The sequence below is a fragment of the Sorex araneus genome, chromosome 11 (genome assembly GCF_027595985.1).
Source record: "Sorex araneus isolate mSorAra2 chromosome 11, mSorAra2.pri, whole genome shotgun sequence".
NCBI lineage: Eukaryota > Metazoa > Chordata > Mammalia > Eulipotyphla > Soricidae > Sorex > Sorex araneus.
The window spans coordinates 30,333,426-30,360,635 of NC_073312.1; the positions used below are offsets into that span (position 1 = coordinate 30,333,426).

General features: G+C 39.4%; 1 protein-coding gene across 3 annotated transcripts; it reads right to left on the minus strand.

The window, feature by feature from the left end:
- Positions 1 to 4,233: 4,233 nt before the first annotated feature.
- Positions 4,234 to 26,328, minus strand: CCNJ (cyclin J). Of its 3 annotated transcripts, XM_055119604.1 has the most exons (7): positions 26,157 to 26,328; positions 25,455 to 25,562; positions 17,595 to 17,805; positions 15,820 to 15,885; positions 8,153 to 8,452; positions 7,905 to 8,064; positions 4,234 to 7,320 (listed from the first exon to the last, which is right to left on the minus strand). In XM_055119604.1, the coding sequence occupies exons 2-7, from the start codon at positions 25,521 to 25,523 to the stop codon at positions 6,909 to 6,911; spliced, it is 1,218 nt and encodes a 405-aa protein (XP_054975579.1). In that variant the 5' UTR covers positions 25,524 to 25,562; positions 26,157 to 26,328; the 3' UTR covers positions 4,234 to 6,908. The 3 variants fall into 3 exon arrangements, with proteins under 3 accessions (XP_054975579.1, XP_054975581.1, XP_054975580.1); XM_055119606.1 differs by lacking the exon at positions 15,820 to 15,885 and having other exon boundaries at positions 7,905 to 8,028; XM_055119605.1 differs by lacking the exon at positions 15,820 to 15,885.
- Positions 26,329 to 27,210: the final 882 nt, after the last annotated feature.

Consider the following 27,210-nt stretch of genomic DNA (forward strand, 5'->3'; position numbering starts at 1 on the left):
CACTACGGCAGAGATTCTTTAACTTATTTGGACTACTTTTTTAAAAAAAAATCACTCTGGTCCTCCAATTACACTAGAGGCTACTAGAACCCCCTGAATCATTCCAACACCTGCCCTAGGGGGCAGTATTGTCCTTTCTGAGAAATGCTGGACTAGGATATTACATACAATTCTGTTTCTCTTAATTTGTTGACAGATCACCTAATTTGATTTTATGATCTACTAATGCTTGGATCAGATTGGATTAGGTGACTATCAATGTTTCAACATAAAGGAGATAAACAATTTCATCTTTTCTGTGCTCCATCCATACTCTAGCTATTATGAAGCTCCTCGGGATTCACAGAAGCATAGTAGATAGTGTGAGCTTCACTTTCATTTCTACCATTAATTGGCCGTGTGACTTTGAACAATTAGGAACAAACTTTTGTTTTTTGAGTCACATCCAGTGGTGCTCAGAATTTACTCTAAGCTCTGTGCTTAGGGATCACTCCTGCAGGGACTTCAGGACCTAATGCAGATCCAGGAATGGAACTTAGGGTGGCTGCATGCAAGGCAAATGCTCTACTGGCTGTACTACCTCTCCATACCTGAGCAATCAAAATCATTTGGGTTGGGTTGTATATACTATCTGTAGTCTGCTAAATTTTTAAAATATTTAATTTCCCATTTGATAAAAATTCATGAAATGAAATTAAATTATAAATCTCCAAATCTCAATGCACATATTTATATAAGCTTATACTCTTTAATTGTACTTGAAACTATTTGAACTTTTTTTTAGCATTTATCATCCTTAATTTCTAGTAATACAGTCTCTAGAGAAAAGTTGCTGTAGAAAGCATGTTAATGTTTATACAAAGAGTTCTTGCTCTTACATGTTATCGTTTTCTTGTTATTCAAGGAAAAACTTGTTTTAAAAAACACTCCAGGGTGCTGGAGAGGTAGTATAGTAGGTAGGCAACTTGCTCTGTAAGCTGCCAACCTGGTTAAATCCCCATCATCCCATGTGGTGTATCTCATGGATATTCAATAAAATTTAAAAAAAATGTCTAAAGTTAAGAGGCTAAGGATACTGACTCGTGATAGAGCACGGCTCTTGCATATATTAGGACCTGATACGGTTTGGGGAGGGCTAGAGTGATACTACAGTGGGTAGGGCATTTGCCTTGCACGTAGGCAACCCAGGTTCGATTCCTCTGTCCCTCTCTGAGAGCCCAGCAAGCTACCAAGAGTATCTCGCCCGCATGGCAGAGCCTGGCAAGCTACCCGTGGCGTATTCGATATGCCAAAACAGTAACAAGTCTCACAATGGAGACGTTACTGGTGCCCGCTCAAGCAAATCGATGAACAATGGGATGACAGTGACAGTGACACAGTGATGGTTTGGGGAACCATGAAGTCTGCTGGGCAGTGAACCTTACTCATTGTACTCTTTGCTTCCCTCATCTAAAATTTTATAATACAACCATGCATGCATATATATTGTTAGCTTAAGTGAAAGCATCTTGAAAACAAAATATCATTCTAAACACAAATTACTCTCATATATACAAACAATAACCTAATTAAAATATAGTGGAAAAGCAAATTTCAGGCAATGTTGATTTCTTCCAAGTTTTTCTTCTGTCTTATAGCTTCTGTAGTTTAATATTGTTGCAAGGGTTTTGATCTTCATAACTGTTCACCATTATTGTGAATTGTAATCTTTAGCATTAGAGTGGGTTTTTAAAAAATTATTAGGTCTGGTTTAATACCTCTTTGTTGTTTTTCGGCCATGCTGGCAGTGCTCAGGGCTTATTCCTGGGTCTGCACTTAGGGATCATTCCTGGCAGGGCTCACCGTATCAATCTTGAATGGGATGTCAGGGATTGAACCCGAGTCAGCTGTGTAAAATAAGCACCTTACCTGCTGTACTATCCTGCTGGCTCGAGTTTAATATATATTAACTTGAGTTCAGCCTATTATTTAGATTATTTTTGTTTTCTGATTTCTCTGTACTCATCCTATCCTCACTCTGTCATTAAGATGGTTTGACAGTGATTTTTCAACTCTGTGATGAAAAGTAACCCTAAGGAACTGAACACTAATGTCTTCAATAAAATCTGCATACAGATGTTTATAGCAATTTTACTCATAATTGCTTAAACTTGGAAGCAACTAAGTTGTCCTTTAGTTGGTGAATGTGAAAATAGATTCATCCACAGGAGAGAATATTATTTAGTAGTAAAATGAGCTATCAAGTTATAAAAATCCATGGAGGAAATATAAATGAATATAACAAAATAAAAAGCCAAGGTAGAATGGATGTCTCAAGAATAAAATCTTAGATTTGATCCCATGTAAAATAAAAACAACAGAAATAAGGCAATTTCATGAAACATATAGATGTTGTAAACTAGTATTACCTCCACACGTGTATTTTCAATCCAAAAAGTCTAGACCTTTGTATTATCCTAATTGTATGATATTCTAGAAAAGGGTTAACTAGGTAAAAAATATCAGTAAATTTTTTGCTAGGGTTTGGTGGTACGGGATGGCAAAAGGAGGAAAGAACAGGCACAGTACAAAACAAGTTTAGGGCAATAACAATACTCAGTATATACTGATACAATAATTATTGCTATATGCCATTAAACACTTAGGTCCATAGAATCTAGGAATGAACCGTAATGTAAACTATGGGCTTAGGTAATTATGTCAAGAAACCAAGTTTATCAATAATAAGAAAAATGTACCACTATCGGGGATGTTGGTTATGGGAAGACAATACTTGTGTGTGTATGTGTGTGTGCGCAGGGGTGGGTAGGAGGGACAGAAGGTACTTAAGTAATTTGTACTTTACTGTCAGTTTTGCTATTAACCTGAAACTTCAAAGTTTTTTTTAAAACTTCCCCTTCCATTCCCTTTATTGTTGCTGCAGATATCTGATTACTGAACAGTTGATTGTGATGCTTGCATACATTAGTTACAATGAACCTGAGATAGCCACTTCCTATCTGTTTGGCACTAGAGATCACAACAGCTGTACCCCTGAAAATCAAACTCAATACTAGGAATAGAATTCTCAGCTTCAGCTGCAAGGCAGGGGTTCTTCCACTGAGCCATATCCAGAACATTTTCTGCAATGTAAAAGTGTAATTTTATTCCTTTGGTGGTGGTGGTGCTGGGGGGAATGGTCGGGAATTGGGTTTTGGACTACATCCAACAATGCTCAGGGATTAGTACCAGCAGTGTTCAGAAAACTATATGGCATGCCAGGGATCAAACCTGGGTTGGTTATGTGCAAGGCAAGCACTCTACCCACTGTACTTATCTCCCCAAAAGAAGGTAATTTAAAAAAGGAAGGGCTACAGGGAAAGAAACAGCTGGTATGCTTCCTGTAGGAAGAATGATGCTTTAACCTGATACTATTTTATTTTTTTCAATCTAAGAGATTTTAAATGGCTGGTGAGGTAAGCCAAGATAACATACACCTGAGTTCCATTGCTTCAAGAGTGCTTAGTCACATGGAATTAATGTAAATTTCTCAAGGCCTGGCAAATTTCTCCACTTGAAGAGTTAATAATGAATGAATATTAGCTAGTCACATGAGTTTCAGGATCCTCTCAATATAAAGCAGCCAACCCTGGTTAGGAATGCTGGTTGCCTTATTTCTTTGATCTATTTCTTAAACCAAGGCTTAAAGAACTTTGTGTATACACTGATTTCCCTAGGGGTGTTGCTAAACCAAAGCAGGTGACAATATACAGGACTGTCCAACGTCCATTTTCAGGGGTATAAATTCCAAATCTGTACATACAAACCTGTTGAAATTGTACTCTAATTTTAAGTTGAATAAAGTAACAAATAATATTAATACACAGGAAAGACAACTATCACGTGCCATTGATCCTGGTCCCTCTTACATCTCTGTCTCTTTTCTGTGTCTCTACTTTTCTTTTGAAACAGAATTCAACATTCTTGAACCCTGCCTTAGTAAGTAAGAAGCTGCAACTAAACTAACCACTGATTTCAAGTTCAAGAGACCAGAAGCTGGACCTTATACATTTCCAGGGGCATTGATGCAGAGAATAGTACAATGAATAAAAAGATAAACTACTGCTGTTCTACATCTGGATGGCTCTTATTAAAGAACTGTTTCCAAATCTGACTCACACACAGGGTTTAATGACAATGGAAAAGTACATTACACTCATATTTAAAATAAAATGCCAAAACCATTTACTGAAAACTAGTTTTATTTAAAAAATTAAGTGCATAGCACTCATCTAATTCCACTGGTGTAGACTTTAGCACCATACTATATGCAATTAACATTGTAACACAGATACATTTTGGTTTGCATTCTATACTTGAGTAGTGTTTATTTAGTGGACTTTGGTAAAGCCCTTGATACATATCATCAATCTCTTCACAGTACACATTTAATGATGGTCCAGTAATTTCAAAAACAAACCTACTTTAAAGACTAATCAATAAATTAAAACAAAACAAAACCCACACAATCCCCACCCCCCTTTAGCTCCCACAAGCTAGCAGTTTTGTGAGTTGTATTTATATTGAAAACTAATGTTTTAAAAATAGTTCTGGTTCTCCAACTACCCCCACCTCCCACCTCTGGGTATGCAGCAATAGTAACCAATTAATTATTTTATTCTCCCCCCCTTAATTAATCCAGTGTTCTTGAGGTTTTTTCTTTTAAATACAAATTGGGAAAGTGTTATTAATAAGGTTTTAAAAAAGGCATACTCTTCTATAACAGGAATGACATTAAACCAATCAATAAAAGCATTTGACAAGACATTATATTACCATAGGCACCGGTTGTTGTTTCAAGTTGGGATCTCTGTCCCAATATCTTACATTCATAGTATTATTGAGGTAGTTAAAATACTGAAAGTTGGACTCCAGGTTGCTGGGTTCTGAATCTGAAAGATATGTTCTCATTTGAACCCACTTTCCCCCAAATAATTCAAGTTTTCCTAAAGTAAGAACGAATAAATTCCAATTAGCAGCCTTCTTAGAAAAAAAATGATGACACTTTTAGAAAACAATTTTCGTGCTTGAAAACCGCTTTAGTGAATGTTCTTACCTGAGTGGTTTGTTTTGTCTACCAGACTAATACACCCATATCATGCCCTATGTATTCTAATTAGAAATTACTTTTCTTTTAAGGAAAGGACATTCTCTGAAGAATTCATGCTGGCAGAAGCTCCCTTCATCCCCACATACATCCAATGGAGCCATCTGGATCAATCCATTACTATGTTGAGTCCCTTCCCTTCCAAACAACAGCCACTGGCTTGATTACTGAGACTCATGCTGCATACCCACATCTTAGTAAGTTTCTCTTCAATGCATAATGGGCAGTCACATACCTGCCATGCAGTTTCCCTACTATTCAAGTGCTATCTTTTAGAAAAACATAAATGAAGACACACCTCACTAATTTTTAAATCAGAAAGTTTCCCTCCACCAAGTCTCTCTTTTCCATAGGTAAGAGCACAATGTATAGTTTATTACAATGATTCTGTTTAAATTTTATTCCTCTCCCAAACTCTTTATCCCCAAGTTGCCCTTGTTATAATGATTATTGATATTTTCACTCATTTCCAGTACAGTGAAATGTCCTTGGGCAGTTCTGGGGCCAATCCAATGAAAGTGGCTACAGAAATTTAAATCAACAGTACCTTTGCCTGCTTATACTGTCTAGTTGGCTTCAAAGGTTGCTTATAAAACCTGTATTTCACATAGCAAAGTGCTGATCTAGCACAACCTGAGAACTACCCTGGCCACACTCCACTCAAAACAAAAACAAAAACAAAAACCCAAACCAAAAAAAAAACCCACTAAACGCCTACAGAACTTTATTCTAGTACTGACATTTTAAAGTTATACCTTTCCTTGCAAAAAACTTTTTTTTTTGAGTAGTATCAAATATTGGTATAAATCACTGATTGCACTGAAAAATGCAAATCCTATATATGTATTATGAATGACAGGAAATACCATGTCATTCGTTGCAAGCTATAATTAAGTTTTTATTTGAAAACTACTAGCAGGAGTATTTTAACCTATGTTATAAAGGTAGTTCATTCTATAACATTCCCAAAGCATGTTGCATTACAGTTAAGTGTTTGCAAGTAGTACAAATTCCCTGAGTTAAATGTGTTTTAATTCTAAAGATTTGAGGTTGATCACTTAGGGAAGAAGGAAAAAAAAAGAAACCAACAAAGATTTATGACCATGATTTTAAGAGATCTATTCCCTCACTCTTAGTTTTAGTACATAAGTCCAGACACCTATACTATCTGTGATAGGAAGTTATATAAAATCATCTATTTTTTTTCTTACTGCACAGACTGGTATAACATAGCAATTGATGAGTTTAAACTTAGTAAAAAATTCATTTGTAGATGAAAAATATAACTCAAAACTGCAGAATAAAAAAAAAGCTCTTCAAAAATTAATACTGTAAATTTCCTTCATAAAAAAGACTGTTTGGCAAGTCCACAGAACCACAGAAACACTAGTCTATAATGTAATAATCATTAGGCCCATAGGTCAAATATCAAAATGGCAAATTGGAATCTGTCCAAATTTTCTGATGTACTATGTATTTTTGAAATATTGGACCATCAGCTAGGGCTTGGAAATTTTTGACATGTGGAATAGTTGTATCAGGTTTTGATATACACACTATTAGAAGTGACTGCAGTGTATAGTTAATTCTCCAGGTAATTCACGGTGCTTTGAAAGAGATATTCAGTCTTCTTGGTGTTGGTATCTGAAGAATTCCAAAGATGCCCTTTGGATCCCTTTCTTTTTGAAGAGAAGTTTACAAAAAACTTACCCCAGATCTCTGTCACAAAACTGTCTGGGTTAGGTAATCCCTTCGCATGGAATCACCTTTCAAAGCACGGAGTAATGCAAGGGTAATGTTCATTTATCTGATAACTCCGGTTATAAGAAACACTCAAACAAGGTTTAACTTCTACTGGTATTGCCAGTGACATCCCAACACCAGTCTGCACATGCCCAAGGCCCTGAACACTAGTTTGGAAGCCAGCAGGACATGTCTGTAGTGTATAAGATGAGGTGTGTGTGGTCGATACGATCTGCTGACAGCTTGGTTGATCTGACACAGGATGGCGATACTGCAATGAGGTCTGATGCGTTTGATGGAGATACTGAGGTTGCTGAAAGTGAACTGGCCTTGCAGGTTGGGAGGCTGTCTGGAACACACTGAGTTGTGCTGGCTGAGGTCCTGTCTGTCCTCTCTGTTTGTTTGCTTCTTTCACGTCATTATCATGAGCACTGAAGTATAAAAAAGGGAAAATGTTAATTATGTTACTTGAGAAAAATTTGAAAAGTCCTATGCCACTCCCCAATTCCTCTACAGCTGATTTAATAGACTACTACCACCTAAGTAGCAGTCATAGAGACTAGTCTTTCAATAAAACTTATTTATCCTGCTAAGAGCTCCCTCCCTTGGTACAAATCTTGGAACTGATTGCTAGTAATCTTGAGGGCTGTATACCCATAACAAACATACATTGCTGCCACTTTGATGACATCCTGGTATTTTCACAACTGAAAGACGTGAAAATGGGAATGAGGCCACCCTGAACTGAAATTTTAAGTTAGCGTCATGCTTACAAACACCCGAGAGCAGTTCTTTTCCCTATTATGAACTTAGCATCGCACAATCAATGACAGACTTCACTTGGGTAACAGCAGGAGGGTCTCAGAATACTGATCATAAAGCAGCTTGTGTACGGTAGCAAGCAGCTGTCAGAGATAATCTCTTTTAAGTTTTGTGGCCTTGAAAAGTTGTTTTAGGATGTCTTTACATGAAGAAAGCTAAAAAGAAATAATTCCAAACATAAGGAAACACTTACATCAATAGCCGTTCAATGCATTGTACTAAAAAATCCCAGGAATAAGCAGTGAGACGATGCAGTCTTGTAGGCCACGTTGGAGAAAGACGAAGAATAATTCTTGAAGAAGCCACACATGCAGCAGCTACTAAAGAAGGTGCATAATTTAGAAAGGCATAATCTGTGGAGACATCAAAAATAAACTTAAGCAACAGAATATTTAAGTCATAAGCTTATAAGCCACTTTGATGGCATCCACAACCACTCACCTTGCAAAGATACTTCCAGGAAGTAATCTGCATATTTGGCCATGTAGAGTTTAGTTTTTTCCAAGCAAATCATTGGCCAGCCATCGTGAAGATCTGTTTCGTGTACAGCTTCAGAGAGATAATACTCAATGAAATGGGCAGCAGTTGGAAGGCAGAGGTTCCACTGAAAGGTTTCTAATAGTAATAGTTCCATATGTAGCAAATTCTGTTTTGTTAATACTAGATTCATATTAGTCATACAACCCAGGCTATTGAGCTGCTCCAGCTTAGGCACACTATCTTCTTTTTCTTCAAATTTACCTTGTAAGATGAAAAGGAGACAGAGAAAATGTTAGACAAGTAAAACGATAGGTCTAGTAAACTAAGTGAGAAGTGCTAACCGTAAAGGTATAGAGCCAAAATTATTTTTCCCACCTCTAGCAGATAAAATTGTGTTAGAATTGTGATGCTCATATTTGCCTATTTTCTCAGTACTATCATTAAGTGCCAATGAAAAATATAACTCAATTCTCATCACTAAGTCTTTGTAGAAGAAATTTCTTCCAGCAGACAGGTTGTGAATGGTGGAAGAAAGTTTCATTAGAATAGAAGATACAAAGAATTTTATGTCATTTATTGAATTAGAAAATAGCTAGGGGGCTGGAGAGATAGCACAGCGGGTAGGGCGTTTGCCTTGCACGCGGTCGACCCGGGTTCAAATCCCAGCATCCCATATGGTCCCCTGAGCACCGCCAGGGGTGATTCCTGAGTGCAGAGCCAGGAGTAACCCCTGTGCATCGCCAGGTGTGACCCAAAAAAGAAAAAAAAAAAAAAAAAAAAGAAAATAGCTAAACTTCAGGCTGTCTTCTTAATGTATTTTCTGTACAATCTCAATTCCAGAGCGAGAAACAGACTGAGTAAACTAGGCAGGGGAGGAGAACTGGGTAAATATCTCTAACTCAAGCACTCTCATTATTCAAAACAAAAACCTAGCTAAGCCTGTTACCAAAAAAGGAAAAAAGTATAGTTTAAATCCACTTTCATATCCCTCTGGCAAAGAAAAGGAGCAGTAAAAACATAATAAATGAGCTTCATTATGAATCATTTTAGGAAATACTCTAAAAAAATTCTCTAGCACCAGTATGACTTACTACAGATTATGTACAAATTACTTTACTTTCCACCATCATAACAAATCATACCACCAAAAATCTCTTAAGGTATTTTGAGGATTTATGGGTGGTGAAAATGAGCTACCTACCAAATACTATTAGGAGTTTCCAGATTTAGCAATAGAACCAAAGAGCTGCTGTCTGGTCACATTGGTATTTGACTCATGACAGTACACAGAAAAAGGAAAAATTATAACTAAAGCCTGCTACCTCCTACTATTTTCTATTTTTTTTTTTTTTGGTTTTGTTTTTGGGTCATACCCGGCGATGCACAGGGGTTACTCCTGGCTCATGCACTCAGGAATTACTCCTGGCGGTGCTCGGGGGACCATATGGGATGCTGGGAATGGAACCCGGGTCGGGCCTCGTGCAAGGCAAATGCCCTACCCGCTGTACTATTGCTCCAGACCCCTATTTTGTATTTTAAATTAAGATTTAAAATAGTTCCATAGACTGTAAGTCTAATCACTGATAAACAACTTTGGTGTCCTTCTTTACCCTATGAAAGAAGAAATAATGAGCAAGTTTACATTCATTGAACACCCAAAAAAACATGTTTTCTTTTACTTAAGAAAATCGAATACATTATTTTATTTTTATTTTTAATTTATACTTTATTTTATTTTATGCTTATAAAATTTAACATTATATATATTTTTTGCTTTTTATTACGTTGTACAATCACATTTTTTTTTCCTTGAGTATCCCAGTGATGCTCAGAGCTCACTCCTGGCTCTGCACTCAGGAATTACTCCTGGTGATGTTTCAGGAACCACAGTCGTATTTATCCTTCTATCAGTGTATGTCAACTTATAGTACTGCAAAGCATTATAAGTAGAGATCTTTATATGAACTGTATGGATGTGATAGTTGATATTGCTTTAAAAATTCTGTGCTAATGTCTGAATTACAAAGTTCAGAAATAATCAGTGCTGGTGGGGATGAAGTAAAAGGAACTCTCAATCATCACTAGAGTGAATGAACATCATTTCAGTCTCTAAAGAAAACAGTATGGGGCCGGAGTAATGGTACAGCGGAGAGGGCATTTGCCTTGCACAGGGCAGATCTGGTTTCGGTTGCTGGCATCCCATATGATCCCCTGAGCAACTGCCAGTAGTAATTTCTGAGCGGAGAGCCAGGAATAATCCCTGAGTATTGCTGAGTGTGACCCCAAAAAGCCAAAACAAACAAAAAAACCCCAAAAAACAAAACATACAAAACAACAACAACAAAAACCACCAAAAAAACCTAGTGTGGAGACTTCTCAAAAAAAAAAAAAATCACTCACATGTGGAATATAGCACTGAAGCACTGTCGTCCCATTGTTCATTGATGTGCTTGAGTCAACACCAATAACGTCTCCATTGTGAGACTTGTTACTGTTTTTGGCATATTGAATATGCCATGAGTAGCTTGCCAGGCTCTGAGAGGGATGGAGGAATCGAACCCGGATCGGCTATGTGCAAGGCAAACGTCCTACCTACTGTGCTATCACTCAGTCCATTTGTGGAATATAAGGAAAAAAAAATCTATGGAATATGCAATGACCAATAAAAACAAACCCTGAGACTTTGTCCATAGAACTGAGTTTGCCACGTGGGAGAAGGTGGTGTGAGAGGGAACAGGGAGGGAGGAGGCTGGTGAGAAGGAACTTCAAAGTGAAGGAGGAATACTGGCATTTTGATGGTAGCCATATTGTAATAACACTGATGTATATTAATTTATTTTATTAAAAATTCTGTGTATTAAAAAAGGGAAAAGGTTAAGAATAGCTATATTAATATACTGGGGAGACAGCGGGGCCCCTAGCATCACCAGGCCTGAGACAGGTCCAAGCATTAAACCTTCAGGATGCACTGTCCAGCTAAGTATTATTAAGAATGACCCCAGGACTACTGAAGCACTGCCTGGGAATATTCTAAAATAGCAATATTATGTAATTTTAGCTTTAACCCTTACATTTTTTCAAAATTACCGATGTTAGAATATATTATTACATATTCCTGTATAAAAATGTTGTTTCATTATGTTCATAAGTTTGAAACAGATTTCAAAATCCATTGAAAAAACATTCTTGGAAATTTTATATTTTATTTTATCCACTTAAATGTAGAAAAAAAACAACTAAGATTCTAATATCAGAATAGTGGTCATGGGAAAAGGGAGACAGAGGTAGGTAAAATAGGGGTACGGGAAGTGGGAACAACTAGATGAAGATAAGAGAGATCAGACTTTTGGTGATGTTTACACTCTAGTATACACAGGTGTTGATGAATGAAGCTAATAATCTGAAAATTCTATAATGTTATAAACAAAAGCTACACCAATAAAATAAAAAAGCTTTTTATAAAGAGGAGCCAAAAAGATTGCTAAAACAGGGTAAATGATTTTCCCAGTGAAGTTCCTTTTCCAGAAGGGATGGGATTATAATATGTATTAAATGGTAGTTTTGTTATTTATTATAGTGAGAGCCAAAGTACTCAATTTATGCTTCCACATATGATGCTCAACGTACTGGAGGCAGTGAGGGCTATTCAAGTCCACCAATCTACCTTAAGATTGGGGAATAAGAGTTACTAAGTGCTTTGGTCTTTGCTAGAGAGGAAAAACTACGGCAAAAATTTATGCTGGGACATATTATACTCATGACTTTACAAATTTTACAATAAATCCAAAGAAGCTCATTATTTCTCTTAGTCTGTAAGTTTTGACCTTCAGACACACAGACACACACCTTTCTTAATTAAACATTGTTGCAATTAGGAGCTGATTAAAATTTTTTTTACATAAATCAGACTTTAATAATATAGATAGTTATTTCCAGTGTGAATCACAGAGATGAATTTCAAAAGTTTGGCCAGCAGCAGCCGAGGCGCTAAAATATTCTATGATGGTCACCTAGCACCATCATTGCACATATAGGAAAGGAAACTACTGTTCTCAGCATAAGAGAATGGAATTCTTCAGAAGGAAAATGACCTAGGAATTAAATTCAGTCCCTTTTGATGAATCATTAAAGTATTCTAAGTGCCCTGCATCTGCACAGCAGCGGTAATACTGGCAGTAAACTTCAAAGAAATATTATAAAAATTAATGAGTTTATTTTTAGCCTGTTTGATGGCTTTTAAAGAAATTAACATATCATAATTCACTGTTTAATTCAAGGATCATGAATGTTTCTTATTATCTCCTTGAAATTCTCAATAATGAAAACAGAAATGGCATAAGACCAATTTTACTGGCCAAGAAACTAGGTAGAGAGGTCTGTCTTTTCATTTAGGGACAAATTGAGTCAAACTAAAAGCTTATTATGTCTGAGTTTCCAAATCAGTAGTTACAGACTGAAGAATTACATGAGGTTATATGGGGACAATTTCCAGAATAGACAGATTTCTGTATTATTAAGCATCTATGGTATTTCTATGTTTATAAAGCACTTTGCTATTACAAATAAAAAGGACTTTGCTTTCTCATTTTCAAAGTTAAAAATAATTTGGAGCGATAGCACAGCGGGTAGAGCATTTGCCTTGCATGCGGCCGACCCAGCATCCCATATGTTCCCCTGAGCACCGACAGGGATAATTCCTGAGTGCAGAGCCAGGAGTGACCCCTGTGCATCGTCGGGGGCGGGTGTGACCCAAAAAGCAATAAAAAAAAATTAAAAAGAATCTGCCTATTGTGTAAATAACCATGCATTTGTTATTTTCTTTGGGGATGGGGTGGAGGTGGGTGGAGAAAGGATTTTGGGTCACTTTCTGCTATGCTCAGGGCTTAGTCATGGTAGGGTTTGGGGAACCATATGTGGTACCAGGGAGTGAACCTGGGTTGGTCTTGTCCATGGCAAGTATCCTAACCACTTATGGTACTGCTCCATTGCCTGTGTTTGGATTTTTAATTTAGACATATGAATGTAAGTGGCAGTTTTTCAAATCATGTTTCTCTCATAGAATGCATTTTTTTGTCTCCCTCCCTAGTGATGGAAGTATAAAGCATGTATAAAGTAAAAAGTGAAGAGTGTCTAGCTGACAGGACTGGTTAACAGTTGGAGTCCAGTTATAAAAGTAGAATGCAAGGAGGCTATAGATATGTTGGCTAACGAGTAAACACAGCTTGTAAGTTAAAGGTACTAATGTATATCGAGAGTCTTTATTATTAAAGAAAGGAAGAAAGAAATGGTACATATAGACAATCTTTGATTGGTGAATAGAGGTTTAAAACAGTTATTTTCAATCTTTTTGTACTAGTAGACCAGTGGTTGAAAATCACTGTCAATTAAGCGGCAACAGCTTCACAGACTAGAAAATTTCTGCAGATCAGAAGTTGAAAACCACTAGTTTGGAACATTTAGGATAGTAACAGATTTCCCAGGATGGAATCTTTTAGCAACAGGAATTTCAGTCACTTTTGCATTTTAGATTACTTCTTTATAAAATGGGTATCTATTTATTTTACAACGCTGTAATGATCAAATGGGTCTAAAAGCACACAGAACTTTGAAATACAAGATTCAACATTCTAATTATTAATTCCTTCATATATTCTCTATAACCTTTCACTCTAACCCTAACGTTTCTAACTCATTAAAAAATAAATCCAATTTATCCCAAGAAATTCTCAGATTCCAACTCCTTGAATATAAATCCTGGACTTCCTTGATTTCTGTGCTCAGCATTGAGATTACAGACAGCATAGGGAGCAGTCTTGGAGATGAAGTTTTGATCATTTGCTCAAGGTATTGTGTAACTAAGAAATTATCTTGAAGTTGAGATGAGACTGGAAATGAGAATATAGACAGGCTTTCTTTAACAATTTAACAAAAGTTTCTTCTTCATAAAGAAGAATTGTTAACCATAGTTAACAATGTTAGACAAAGCTTTTCACTTTACAATCTGATAGATGAAAAATTGGATTATCACTGCTCATTTTATTTGTATCTCAATTTTTTTTTCTGCTTTTTGGATCACACCCAGCGATGCTCAGGGGTTACTCCTGTTTGCACTCAGGAATTACTCCTGGCAGTGCTTGGGGGACCATATGGGATGCCCGAGACCGAACCCGGGTCAGCCACATGCAAGGCAAACAACCTACCCGCTGTGCTATCGCTCCGGCCCTTGTATCTCAATTTTTGATGTCTCAAACTTTTCCATGAATTTTGCTATCCTTTATCAATTTATTAGACTGATAATCTTACAAACACATGAAAATTGTTTTTATTATTGTTTAAAAATAAAGGGAAGAGAACCTGATTTTTTTTTTTCTCTCCTGTGATCTCTTTCCTGGGAAGCAGGTATCAATTTTCGGTGTCCTTATTTGCTGTTTGGGTCCATTATCAATATAACCATATGGCTTTAGTACTTCCTTTTAACTGAAGAAATCTTTATGGTCTGTATGTGGAATTGTGACTTATAGACTTAAAATAACAATGTACATAGTATTTTGCAGTACAAATCATAAGTGCAAAGGAAAGTACTCATTGTTATATTTTGAGATCTTTTAATATTCATGTCTGAATTAGAAATCCAAGCATGGGGGCTGGTGCAATAGTACAGTGGCAAGAATGCTTGCCTTGGACATGACCAAGCCAGGTCCATTCCACGGCACCATAGAGGATTCCTCATACACCTACTAGCACACAGTAAATAATCTTCATTAAAATCATAACCTTAACCAGTAGAACAAAATTTTTTTTTTTAAAAAAAAAGCAAATTTTTTTGTAAACACCATCCAGCCTACCTAAGATGGTGCAAAATGTATTCTTTTCGACCATTTTAAGAGCTACAGGTTTTGGACAGCAATACCAAGCACTATATGGTGGACAGAATTCTTATTCAACTCTTGTTCTCATGAGCTTTAGTAGTATACATGTACTTTATGAAAACCTAGTTTTGTAACCTTGAATTAATTTAATAAGTTATAGTGGTTAACTTTATCATGTATATAAGCCAGTCTATTAAAAGACTATATGCCATTTGGGGGCTGGATTCCCAGCATCTCATATGGTCCCCCAGCACCGCCAGGAGTAATTCCTGAGTGTAGAGCCAGGAGTAAGCCCTGTGCATCGCTGGGTGTGACCCGAAAAGCAAAATAAAATAAAATAAAATAAAATAAAATAAAAGACTATATGCCATTCATAATTTCAATCCACAAAGGAATTAAAGAATTCACAGGTATTCAAGAGCAAGTGGGTCTTGGTAGTGGTAAAATGTAACCACAGCAGTCAGAAAGTTATTTTTCATAATGACCTTGTTTTATATATAACCAAACTTATGTGTCCGGTTTATACGTTCTCTCTATAAACTGATTCTATAATAAACTAAAATTCCATAGTGTAAAAAGAAACCATTCCAATTGTGAATCCTCACACATCAGATATGTCATGTGTGGATTATTTTTCTCTCCTATATAAGTTATAAAACGTTCTCAGGCAGCGATGAAACAGAATTGTACCAGTGATTACTTATGAGATGAAACCTTAATTGAAAGGTTAAAGGATGTTTATAAATGTATAAGCATTACCTGTCTGGCTTTCTGGGTAGAAGGGAGAGGAGCAGGTGATGTATCTGGATCTTAGAGGACAATAGGCTAAAGAAGAAATGTAGATATTCAGGAAATGGATAGTATCCTGCTAAGAATCTGGCTCAAGGAACACAGGGTAGGTTGGAAAATGAGATCGGAAAGGTGGCTAGGTCCAGATAAAAGGATCCAAACATGATATTAAGGATATTCCAACTTAATTACAAGCAGTAAAGAGTTTCAGTGGTGTTTTATTTGTACGAAGCATGGTCCACAAAGAATTCTAAGTAACTTACAAAACTACCATCAAGGAGACCAAATTAACTGAAGTCAACAGATCAAATGAAGTCTAAGAATAGGAAAAGAAAACCTGATGAGCGGTTAGTACCACACAGTCCTACCTTTAGTTTTAGGTTTACTGCAAAAGCACAAAGGTGTTTGGTAGGAACTCAGGTGGCAGCATGTTTCCTACACAGTTAGCAGAATTGGATCCCAAAGCCTCCAGTGGGATTAGAGGAATATAGTCCTTTGAAGAGGGGCTTAAATTTCTATTATAACACAACTATAGAGTGGACTTTAGTATAAAGTAAAATGTTTTCACACTACTAAAAGAAGAAAAACTGTTTTAATTCCTTAAGCCTTTCCTTCAGTTAGCATAACAGTGAAATTCTTAATAGAAAGATACTAAGAAAAAGTTAACCAAAAAGCCCAAGAGTACATTACTCTTCACTTGATAATAAGTATGTTAGACTTGGACTTGCAACCTATTCTGTGGTTCTGCCTGATGAATAAGTTTTTCACATTAGTAGCAGCTGCATATGAAACTAGAATTCATTAAGCCAACTCATTATGTAGTCATTAGAAAGCATTCTTACAAGAAAACAATTATTTCACTGCAAAATCGACACCACCATATATTATACTATTTTTAATACTAGCACACATGCAAATGTAAAAAGCTTCACATTTGCATCCCTTTTCTCCTGTGCCTCCCAAATTTGCCACAGAATCTACAATGATTATACAGTGAAATACAGTTTGGTTATCTTTTCAGTTTTTCAACCTCAACTCTTTTGCTCGCAGTGCCAGAAATTGAATCCAGGGCCTTGCAGATTTAAAGCAAATGCTCTACCACTGACTGTGTCACATTCCCAGTCCTCTAGGAATACTTCAAACCATTTAATTATTCTGTTGTGGGAGGATACTCTGTGTAGGACCTGGTTTCCCTCACTACAAGCTGGTAGTATTTCTCCCAGAATATGGTGACAACCAAAATCTGTTCTCATACACCACCTGTGTCTTTGCGAAGAGCAAATGAACCTGGTTGAAAACCATTGCTTTAACGACAATGATTCTCAACTGTACACTAGAATTACCTTAGGACGTTTTAAAGAAAGTTAAAATACCCAGATTGGCTAATGTAGATTCTTTCAACAAATCTGGAGTGGTACATGTATCTATAGAGAATCTGGAAGGGGAGCTTAGGTACATCTTTCCTAATTTTGGGGTGTGTGTGTGTTGGGGGAAAACAGCTACTGTGTTAAACCTGGTGGTCCCTGGAAGGCCACGTGATTATAAGGGATCAAATCTGGGCATGCACCCAGCTATAGGCACATGTGTTTTTAAAGACCCCTGAGTCAATTTTAAAAGTCTGGTAAGGAATTATTATGCTTGAAACACTTTCAACAAAACTCTAAAACAACTAAGAAATCTGGAGATACTTCACTAACCTCTATATGAAATTCTTATAGACAAAAGAAATTTCTGGTCATACTTACTTGCTAGAAGCAGACAGGAAAGTGCAACTAAATGCAGCTGCTGGATGGAGATGTCATACCGATCCATAAACAGGTCCAGCAAATACACAGCAAGATGTCGGGCAGAAGGGCAGAGAGTGAAACGATTGCTCACAATCGCAATCAAGTCAGCAAAATACCTTCTGAGACTTAGTTGAGGGGACTGGCCTTTGTAAGAGGGCAACTTCAGCTCCTAAATCAAGAGGAATAATTTTCAGTCTAATATGTAATATAGAATTATCCCCATAATGTAAAGCTACTATCTCCTCTCCCCAAAAGATTAGTAATACAGGTAGCTAAAAAGCACACCTTCTTCAGTGAAGCACAAAAATAAAAAAAGTTGAGAGGAAAAATAAATGGCTTTTAAAACTTTCTTCTATTCTTAATACGGCAAGTTATAATCATATAGGTTTCTTACATTATGGTCAAGATACACATATGTTTTTTGGTTTCTTTTGGGGTCACATCCAGTATTGTTCAGGAATCACTCCTGGCAGGGCTCTGGGGACCATATGCAATACTGGGGATTGAACCTGGGTAGGTTGTGAGCAAGGCAGTGCCATAACCACTATACTACCTGACCTTGTTATAGCAACATTTTATTTTATTCTTATTGACTTTTTGTATCATAACCAGAAATGCTCAGATGTTACTCCTGGCTCTGCACTCAGGAATTTAAATTTACTCTGGTGGTGCTCAGGGGGCCATATGGGATGCTGGGGATTGAACCTGGGTTGGCTGCATGCAAGGCAAACACCCTACCTGCTGTATTATCACTCTGGCCCCTATAGCAAGACTTAAAAGAGGGGAATCCTACTTTATCAGATGTTTCTGAAAAATACCCTTACCAAAAACCTATCAGATACTAGGCATGCACATGCACAAGTGTGTGGACACACCCACAGCCATACAGGGATGTTACACTTCTATGTTGCTTATTATAGCTATTGTGGTATCTGCAGAAACATGAAAGGTAGAGAATGGTGTAAACCCATTATTTTTAAATCCAACCTCGTTTCCCTTTTAAGCAGTTTGTATCCCCTTTGCCATCATACTTTTATATTATCTAAATTTTTTTCTATCCATCACCATTCACATTTTATGAACTTGTTTTATAGAGTTGAAAAAGCCTGTAATATTAAGACACTTCCAAAATATAGTATAAGATGGAGAGGTTCTACTGGATGGAGGGTATCATGCTGAGTGAAATCAGTCAAGAAAGAGACACAGAGTGATAGCTCTCATATGTGGAATATAAAGCAGCATAGTAAGGGAATAGCAAAAGGTCAAAAGCAACAGAAATTAAAAATTGGTCTATAGAAGTGAGCTTACCATCACAGTTGAGATGTGTATATGTGTGTGTGTGGGGGGGGGTTGAGGAGGGAAAATTAATCTAAGGGTAGATGTGGTTGAGAGCTCCTCATCCCAGTGGTGGTGGGAAACAGACACTGGTAGGGGTGGTGGCGGTGGTATGGTGTTGGAATGTTGTATGCATGAAACCCTATCAACAATATTGAATAACTGTAAATCACAGTGACTAAGGGAAAGAGATGGAAATGTTCTAAATTCATTTCATGGTATCAGCATAACTTAAATAGTGCTTAACAGGTTTGTATACTAACAGAAAGTACCATATATACTAACTCTAAAACTGAAAATAAATATGAAAATACTAAAAACTCCAAAGGGATGAGGCATTGGCTCAAAAGCTGGAGGATATGCTTTGTATGCCTTTGCATGCATAAGGTCTCGTTTCATCTCTGCATCACATGTTCTCTAAGAAATGACAAGGAGTTAACTCTGACCACCAAGCCAGAAGTAACCCTTGATGGAGAACAGGAGAACTGGTGGGTGTGCCCTCACTCCCACCCCAAAGTCTATGAAAGACCTGCCAATATAAAAGATACTCCTTTCTTTTGGATTAGAGATCCTATAGATAAATTTGACATTTTTCAAACACATAGGAAAGGATAATTTATTATGTAGCTTCAAGTCAGTAAAAGACTCAGAATTAAAAAAAAAAAAAAGAGGCCATTAAGTTCATTGGTTAAGTAAAAGAGGGCCCCAAAGTATAAAAACTTATCATTTCATTTAAAAATCAACAAATTATACTTTCCCTGGTCACATTAGACTTTATTCATTTTTGCTTCTGTTATCAAGAGATACATGTATAGAAAACCCACAAACTATCAGGTTGACAACTGATACAGCCTTCTGGAAGGCTATTAAGAAATGGCATTTAGGGGCTGGAGTGATAGCACAGTGGGTAGGGCGTTTGCCTTGCACGCAACCGACCCGGGTTTGAATCCCAGCATCCCATATGGTCCCCTGAGCACCGCCAGGAGTGATTCCTGAGTGCAGAGCCAGGAGTAACCCCTGTGCATCGCCAGGTGTGACCCAAAAACCAAAAAAAAAAAAAAAAAAAAAAAAAAAAAGAAATGGCATTTATTTATGATCTTTTTTGTTTGTTTTGGGGCCATGCTGGGCAATGCTCAGGAGTTACTACTCCTGGCTCTGCAGTCTGGAATCATTCCTGATGGTGTTTAGGGGACCATATGGGATACTAGGGATCAAACTTGGGTTAGCTGCATGTAAGGACAAGTGTCCTACCTGCTGTACTATCACTCTAGTCCAAGAAAGAAACATTTAAAAGATTCCCTTTAATCAAAGAAGTTTACTAATTAAGGAGGTCAAGGTGCAGTACTTTTTAAAATTTTTTGTTTGTTTTTGGGCCGCACTTGGCAAGTGTTCAGAGGTCACTCCTAGTTCTGCACTCAGGAATTACTCCTGGCAGGGCTCAGAGGACCATATGGATACGGTGCTAGGGATGGAACCCGTGTCGGTCACATGGAAGGCAAATACCCTGCCCAGTGTATTATCTTTCTAGTCCTGCAACAGTAGAGTAAAAAGTTTGATGTCCAGCAACCTATCTAGAGAATTATCCTTAGTGAGCAGTCAATTCCAAAAGGTCACAATTGGTATGGATTAAATTACATGACATTCTTAAAATGATAAAATGGATATAGACTGTATAAAAAATTTTATAGTGATAGCAAAAGTCTTGAATTTGCCTACATTAGTTCCCAATATTCCCACCGTGACAACAGTACCAGAGTTTTGCTACCACCATAACAAACTGGGCAACATGAGGCTCTCCATCATTTTTTAGCCTTCATGTGAATCTACAATGATCTCAAAATAAAGTAAATAAAGTTTGATGTCAACCAATAGGGAGTCATCAAATAAAGGGCAGCAGAAATTGAGTAAGAGTATAATGGAAGTATAGAACTGCAAATATTTTTATCTTTTTTAATCAACAATAAAAAACAATGATGTGATGAAAATGGTAAATGCAGGGAATCAGAAAACAGGTAGTTTGGGAAAGCTGATTTTAAACTTTACTGTCCAAAAACCCTTTTTTAAAAAAGAAGGGGGGGCAGAGCAATAAGACAGTGGGGAGGGCATTTGCCTTGCAAGCAGCCAACCTGGGTTCAACCCTCAGCATCCCATATGGTCCTCTGAGGACTGTCAGGAGTAATTCCTGAGTGCTAAATCCAGGAGCAACCCCTGAGCATTGCCAGATGTGACCCCCTCCCACCAAAAAGCAAATGATTATAACACAATATGAAGAAAAAATTAGTGGAATCAGGGTTATTGGATCTTTTAAAGTAGGAGCTACCCCTTATGCATCAGTCTGGCAGTGTGGGCCAGTACAACGCGGGGAACAGAACTCAGCATGTGCCCTACCACTTGAGTTGTCTCCCTAGCACTAATGAATCATTTATATTTTCAATTCTTGCACAAGTGAGGAAAGCATAAACAGCTGCTTGATTCTGGAAGGTAAAAATAATTTATCCAAATAAAGGAAATGTGCCAATTTCTTATGTAGTTCCTAGAACTTTTTCTCCTTTACTATTTCTTTAGATCTTTACAATGAAGTTTATGAGTTACAATTTCAAATTTTATCTTTGTTCAGATCACATACCACATAGCAGATACTATGCTAACAATACCAGGAACACAGACACAGCTAACTAATATATAGAGTATTAGAATATTATATAACCACAAGGTATTATAGGAGTATCTATAATCAAACTCAGCTCATGAGGTGGGCGAGGGGAAGAAAGTCACGAGTCCCACACAAGTCTTAAAGACTCACTTAAAGAAACACAGCTAGGGGCCTGGAGTGGATAGCACAGCAGGTAGGGCGTTTGCCTTGCACGCGGCCAACCCAGGTTCGATTCCCAGCATCCCATATGGTCCCCCAAGCACCGCCAGGCCAGGAGTGATTCCTGAGTGCAAAGCCTGGAGTAGCCCCTGAGCATCGCTGGGTGTGACCCAAAAAAGCAAAAAAAAAAAAAAAAAAAAAAAAAAAAAAGAAAGTAAAAATATTGTTTTTGAAGGCAAAGAACCCAATAGCTACCACTGGATTTTAATTTTTTAATTATTACTATTTTGCGGGGTCATACCTAGTGTGCTCAGGGCTTACTCTTCACTCTACTTTCTTGGGGGAACATACGGGGTGCTAGGGATTACAAATGGTGGGCCACATGCAAGGCAGGCATCTTAACTGCCTTGCTGATCTCTATTTTAAGTACAATTCTATGGGATAGTTTCTTACTATTCTCATAAAGCTAGTATTGCTTCTATCTATCCTAAGTCTCCTGAAAAGACCCAAACATTTAAGACACTAATATACATAGTGAAAGAAAGACCCATGGATTAAAAACAGCTGTTTTTATTTTTGAAAAATGTGTGTGTGTGTGTGCTTGTGTGTCACCTCAACATTTAAGACACCAATATACATAGTAAAACAAAGACCCATGGATTGAAGACAGCTGCTTTTATTTAAAAAGGGTGTGTGTGTGAGTGTGTGTGTGCACGCCACCTCAACATTTAAGACACCAATATACATAGTAAAACAAAGACCCATGAATTAAAGACAGCTGTTTTTATTTTGAAAGGGGCGTGTGTGTGTCTGTGCGTGCTGGCCTTGTGTGTTGCCCACCTCAATTACTCTTCCACAAACCCTGAATTAAATAAATACCTTCCGTTTATTTAAAAAAATTTGGGCGAGTCTGGAGGGTTGGGGCCACACTTGGTGATGCTCAGAGGACCACAGGGGATGCCAGGAATAGAACCTTAGGAGCCACGAGCAAGGTAAATGCCTTTTATATTAAATTCCATAAAAGCAAGGGTAACGCTTATCTCATTCATTGCTACCACTTCAACACCTGGCTTTGCCTTGTATAATGTGGGCCCTCAAAATTGTTAACTAAACAATCATTTGACTATACTAACGAAATCACCTAATAGTTTGGAATTAACATGTTTACTATGAGAAAAGTTGATTTCAACTTAAACTTCTGTGGTTTTTCCAAGTGCTACATATTTAAATTTTACTGATGAACAAATTCTTTATAGATTTTGGCCATATTTTCAAATCATAATGAATGTAAGCTTACATAAAGCTTAAAGACAACTTAGGACAGCATGCCACAGGTAGCCCAAGATAAATTTCAATGGCATTCCTTCAGAACCTGTGTTCTGAAGTGTTATCTCATTCTGTGAAATCCTGAAGCTTTTCCTGACAGTGTACCTTACTCCTAGGATAGATACTCCCAAGAGTCTAATACACAAAAACATACAACAAATCTGCTAAGGGGAAAAAAAAAAAAACAACCTCCGAAACCCCCAAAACATATATTTCTAAACTAAACCACAAAATTCAGGTAATCACTTAGGATTAAAATTATACATAAGATATAAGAATAAAAGAGCTACAGAAATTACCAAGAAAAATACTCTAAGCCACATGTTTCAATTTAATCAGATATATTAAAAATGTATCATTGGTGCTGGAGCTATAGCACAGTGGGTAGGGTATTTGCCTTGCACGCGGTCACTCCGGGTTCGATTCCCAGCATCCTATATGGTCCCCTAAGCACCTTCAGGAGTAACTCCTGAGTGCAGAGCCAGGAGTAATCTCTATGCATCTCTGGGTGTGACCCAATAAGAAAAAAAAAAGTGTCATTAATATAAAAAATTACTTTTACCACAAACTGAAAGACAAAGGTTGACATTTGGAAAAGACTGTTTTGGCGCCAGAGCTAGAGCTAGTAGAGCAGACAGGGAGCTTGCCTTGAAGGCAGTCCACCCATGTTCTACCCCAGCACTGCTTACAGTCCCCGGAGCAGCGCGGCCAGGAGTGATCCTTGAACACAGTGTAGGAATAATCCTTGAGCACAGCTGGATGCGGACACTCTCCCCCTCAAGAGAATAACATGATCATGAGATAACTGATATCTAAACAAACAAAAACCCAAAGTATCTGGATAATTTTTTTATTTTTTAATTACCATAATTATTTTTTGGTTTTTGGTAAAACCTACGGATGTTCAGGGTTTACTCCTGGCTCTGAGCTCAGGAATTACTTCTGGCCTTGCTCTGGGACCATCTAGATGCAGAGGATGAAACCCCGGCTGGCTGCTGTGGAGGCAAATGCCCTACCCGCTATACTATTGCTCTGGCCCCTGTGGATAATTTTAAAATAGAAAACATGCAACTCATTGTTAACTTCAGAGAAGCATTTCAAAGTTGAGATAATTTTCTGTGGTACATATAGTATTTTAAGTGGATGAGGTTCATTAAAAAAAAAAAGTACCAAAAAGACACTGAAAGAATTGACAAGTAGCATTTACAATTTATTTTTTCTCTTTTTAGGAGGGCCACACCCCGCAGTGTTCAGAGATCACTCCTTGAGAGCTTGGAAGACCATATGTGATGATGTCAAGGATAGAAACCAGGTCAGCTGCAGGCAAAGCAAGCACCCTACCAAGGGTACAGTTGTAACAATTTAAGTCAGAATTGGGTTTTATAATCTATTTATCCTAGCTAACAAACAAAATAATGCCGCTCCCCCAATGAAATACAAGTTCATTATCATCCCAGATATCTCAACTCCATCAGTCAATTTTTATTTATTATTGCTTCTCTTTCTCTCTCTGCCTATATCCAAGGGGAAAATGATAACTTTTCTTAAGGTTATATTAAAAAAAAAAAGGCAAGTAGAGTTAACCCTTTAAGCAGAGATGTGGCAGATAAACTGAGATAACAGAATAAATTCAACAATTTTGAATTTGCCAGCAAAGTGCATTTTTACCCCCTCCAATACCTAGAAGCTGTCCTTAATTCTTTCTACCTTACAGCTTTCTGAGGAGTCTCAAATCTGGGGGTCTCCCGGGAAGAGAACAGTCAGATGAGTTTTCCCAACTCAGATATGCAAGCACTTTTCTAACTAAGTTACACGGATAAGTATTAACTATTTTAATCCCACAATCGTCCCATACAGCACATTCTATCATTATTCGCCACAGGAATATTATCGCTATTCATAAGGAAATCCGGAAACAGGAAATGAAGGAACTTCAGTCTAAAGTCTCACGCCAAGTGAGTAGAAAGGCTGGGAAATTTCCGGACCGATGTGACAAAAAAGACAGCTGCATGCAAAAGCAATTACAGCCCAAGGAGAGCTGTTTGGATCAAAAATAAATGAAAGCCACCCCCCCCCCCAAACCAACTAACCCAAACAAACAAACAAACAAAGTCTCGGCGCGTGTGTCTTTCCAAAGACTGCTTTAAACTCAGTTCCACCTCGTTAGACCCTCAGCATCGCACCCACTACCACGCCCCACCCTACACCGCAGGTTCTGGGGCTCCTTCCCGGGAACAAGAAGGTGCTGACCCTGGAGCCTCCGGGGCTGGGTGCTCGCGGCGTCGGCGCACCTGCCGGGACCCCGCGGCCCGGGGGCGCTGGGGGAGGCGGCGCGGGGGCTTTACCTTGTACCGCAGCGCCTGGTGGATGTCCGCAGCCAGCTGTCCCCGCCACCACTGTCCCTCCAGCTCCATGGGCGCGGGCGGCGCGCCGGGCCAGACGCGGCCACTCGTCTGCAAGACACAGCGCGGGCGCGGTCACCGGCCGGGGACGCCCCGCGCGACCCCCCGCGCCCGCTCCGTCAGGGCTCGGACCTCGGGCTCCCGGGGCGCCCCCCCCACCCCCCAGACCCCGACCCAGGCGAGGCTCGAGCTGCCGTCCGGGGGCGGCGGGGGAGGAGGGGGAGCCTGTTTCGGGGACCGCCCGGCTGGGTGCGGGGCAAAGAACGGAGCCCCCTCTCCCCCCCGCAACCCCGAACTCGTGCAAGGAGAGGACTCAGGTGCAGGCTCTGCAGAGGCTTCCTGAGGGTGGGGGTGGGTTCCGCTCCCCCCGGTCCCGGGTTCGAATTCTCCCGCCGACTCGGAGGGTCCGAGACCCCCTGACACCGCCTCAGTACGCCACCCCCCACCACGACCCCGCCACCCTGCAGTGAGAAGCCGCGAGACAGACGCGCAGTGGCGGGCCCGCGCGCGCCCAGGCCGTGCCCGCCGCGTCCCGAGCAGCGCCCGGGATCGCGCGGCCCCAGTCGGGCGAACAAAAGGCCGGGCGCGTCCGATGCCCCCGTACCCCGCCCGGGCCTGGCAGCGGCCGCGGCGGCCTCCTCTCACCCGTCACCGCAGCCCTCACAGCCCCCGTCCCGCCGGCGTGCGGGGAAGGCCGACCCCGCGCATGCCGCGGAGACACGGCAGCGAAGCGCCGGCCTCAGCTCGGGCCCAGCGCCGGGGCGCTCGCGCCGCCCATTGTTAAAGGACCGGCAGGCGGTTCCGCGTACAAAGCCAGCGCCGGGGCACATGCGGCCCCGCCGCTGCCAATCTCGTCTCGCGATACAGCGGGGTCAGCCCGAACCGTCCAATCCGCGCCCGGGGCCGGGCCCAGGTGCAGCGCCCGGCGGAGGCTGGGCGGCCGCTGGGCGACCCGGGCAGCATCCTCGCGCCGGCCCGGGCTGACCCCCGCGCTCGGCGTGGCCCGGAGAACCCGGCCAGCACCCACCGGGAAGCCCCGCAGAGCCGGGGCAGAAGTCGGAGGAGAGCGCCGAAGAAATACGCTTGATCACCATCCCTGTGGCCAATCGGGTCATGCCACTCACCTGCTAGGAGAACCTTCGACGGCCCCCGATGCCGGCAAGAGGACTTAAGATGCTGAGTTTGGCGTTGAAACACGGAATCAGCCCGAACTTCGGCTCACGTTGCAAACAGCTCGATAAATAGTGGGGCTTCTCCATGGGATTATAAACCACCCTGGTGTGCTTGAGCCATTTCCGCTTTCTCTGAAATCTTGTTATCAAGTTCCACCTCAAAATCGACTTCTAAAAATCCAATTAAGCTCCTGCCCTTTCTTATCACCTTCGCTTCACCATCCCAAGAGATCTGATTGAAGCGAGTTAAGAGTACCTTTCCTAACCTAGCTTGTCAAATCCATATTGGATGTAATTAACCATCTGTGATTGTAAATCAGGAAAATGGCAAAACTGGAAACGCTCCATCATCAATTAAGGTCGTGCTGAAATGTGATTACAGGAATCTAATCTTATTTTAACCTATTTGGTGGAAGTGGATGGTCAGCCAGGAGAATGATCCTCACTTCTTTTTCTGAGACCGTAGATTAACCTTATATTAAAAAATAAATCACGAAACGCCTATTCCTTTGACTTAGCGTCCTGCG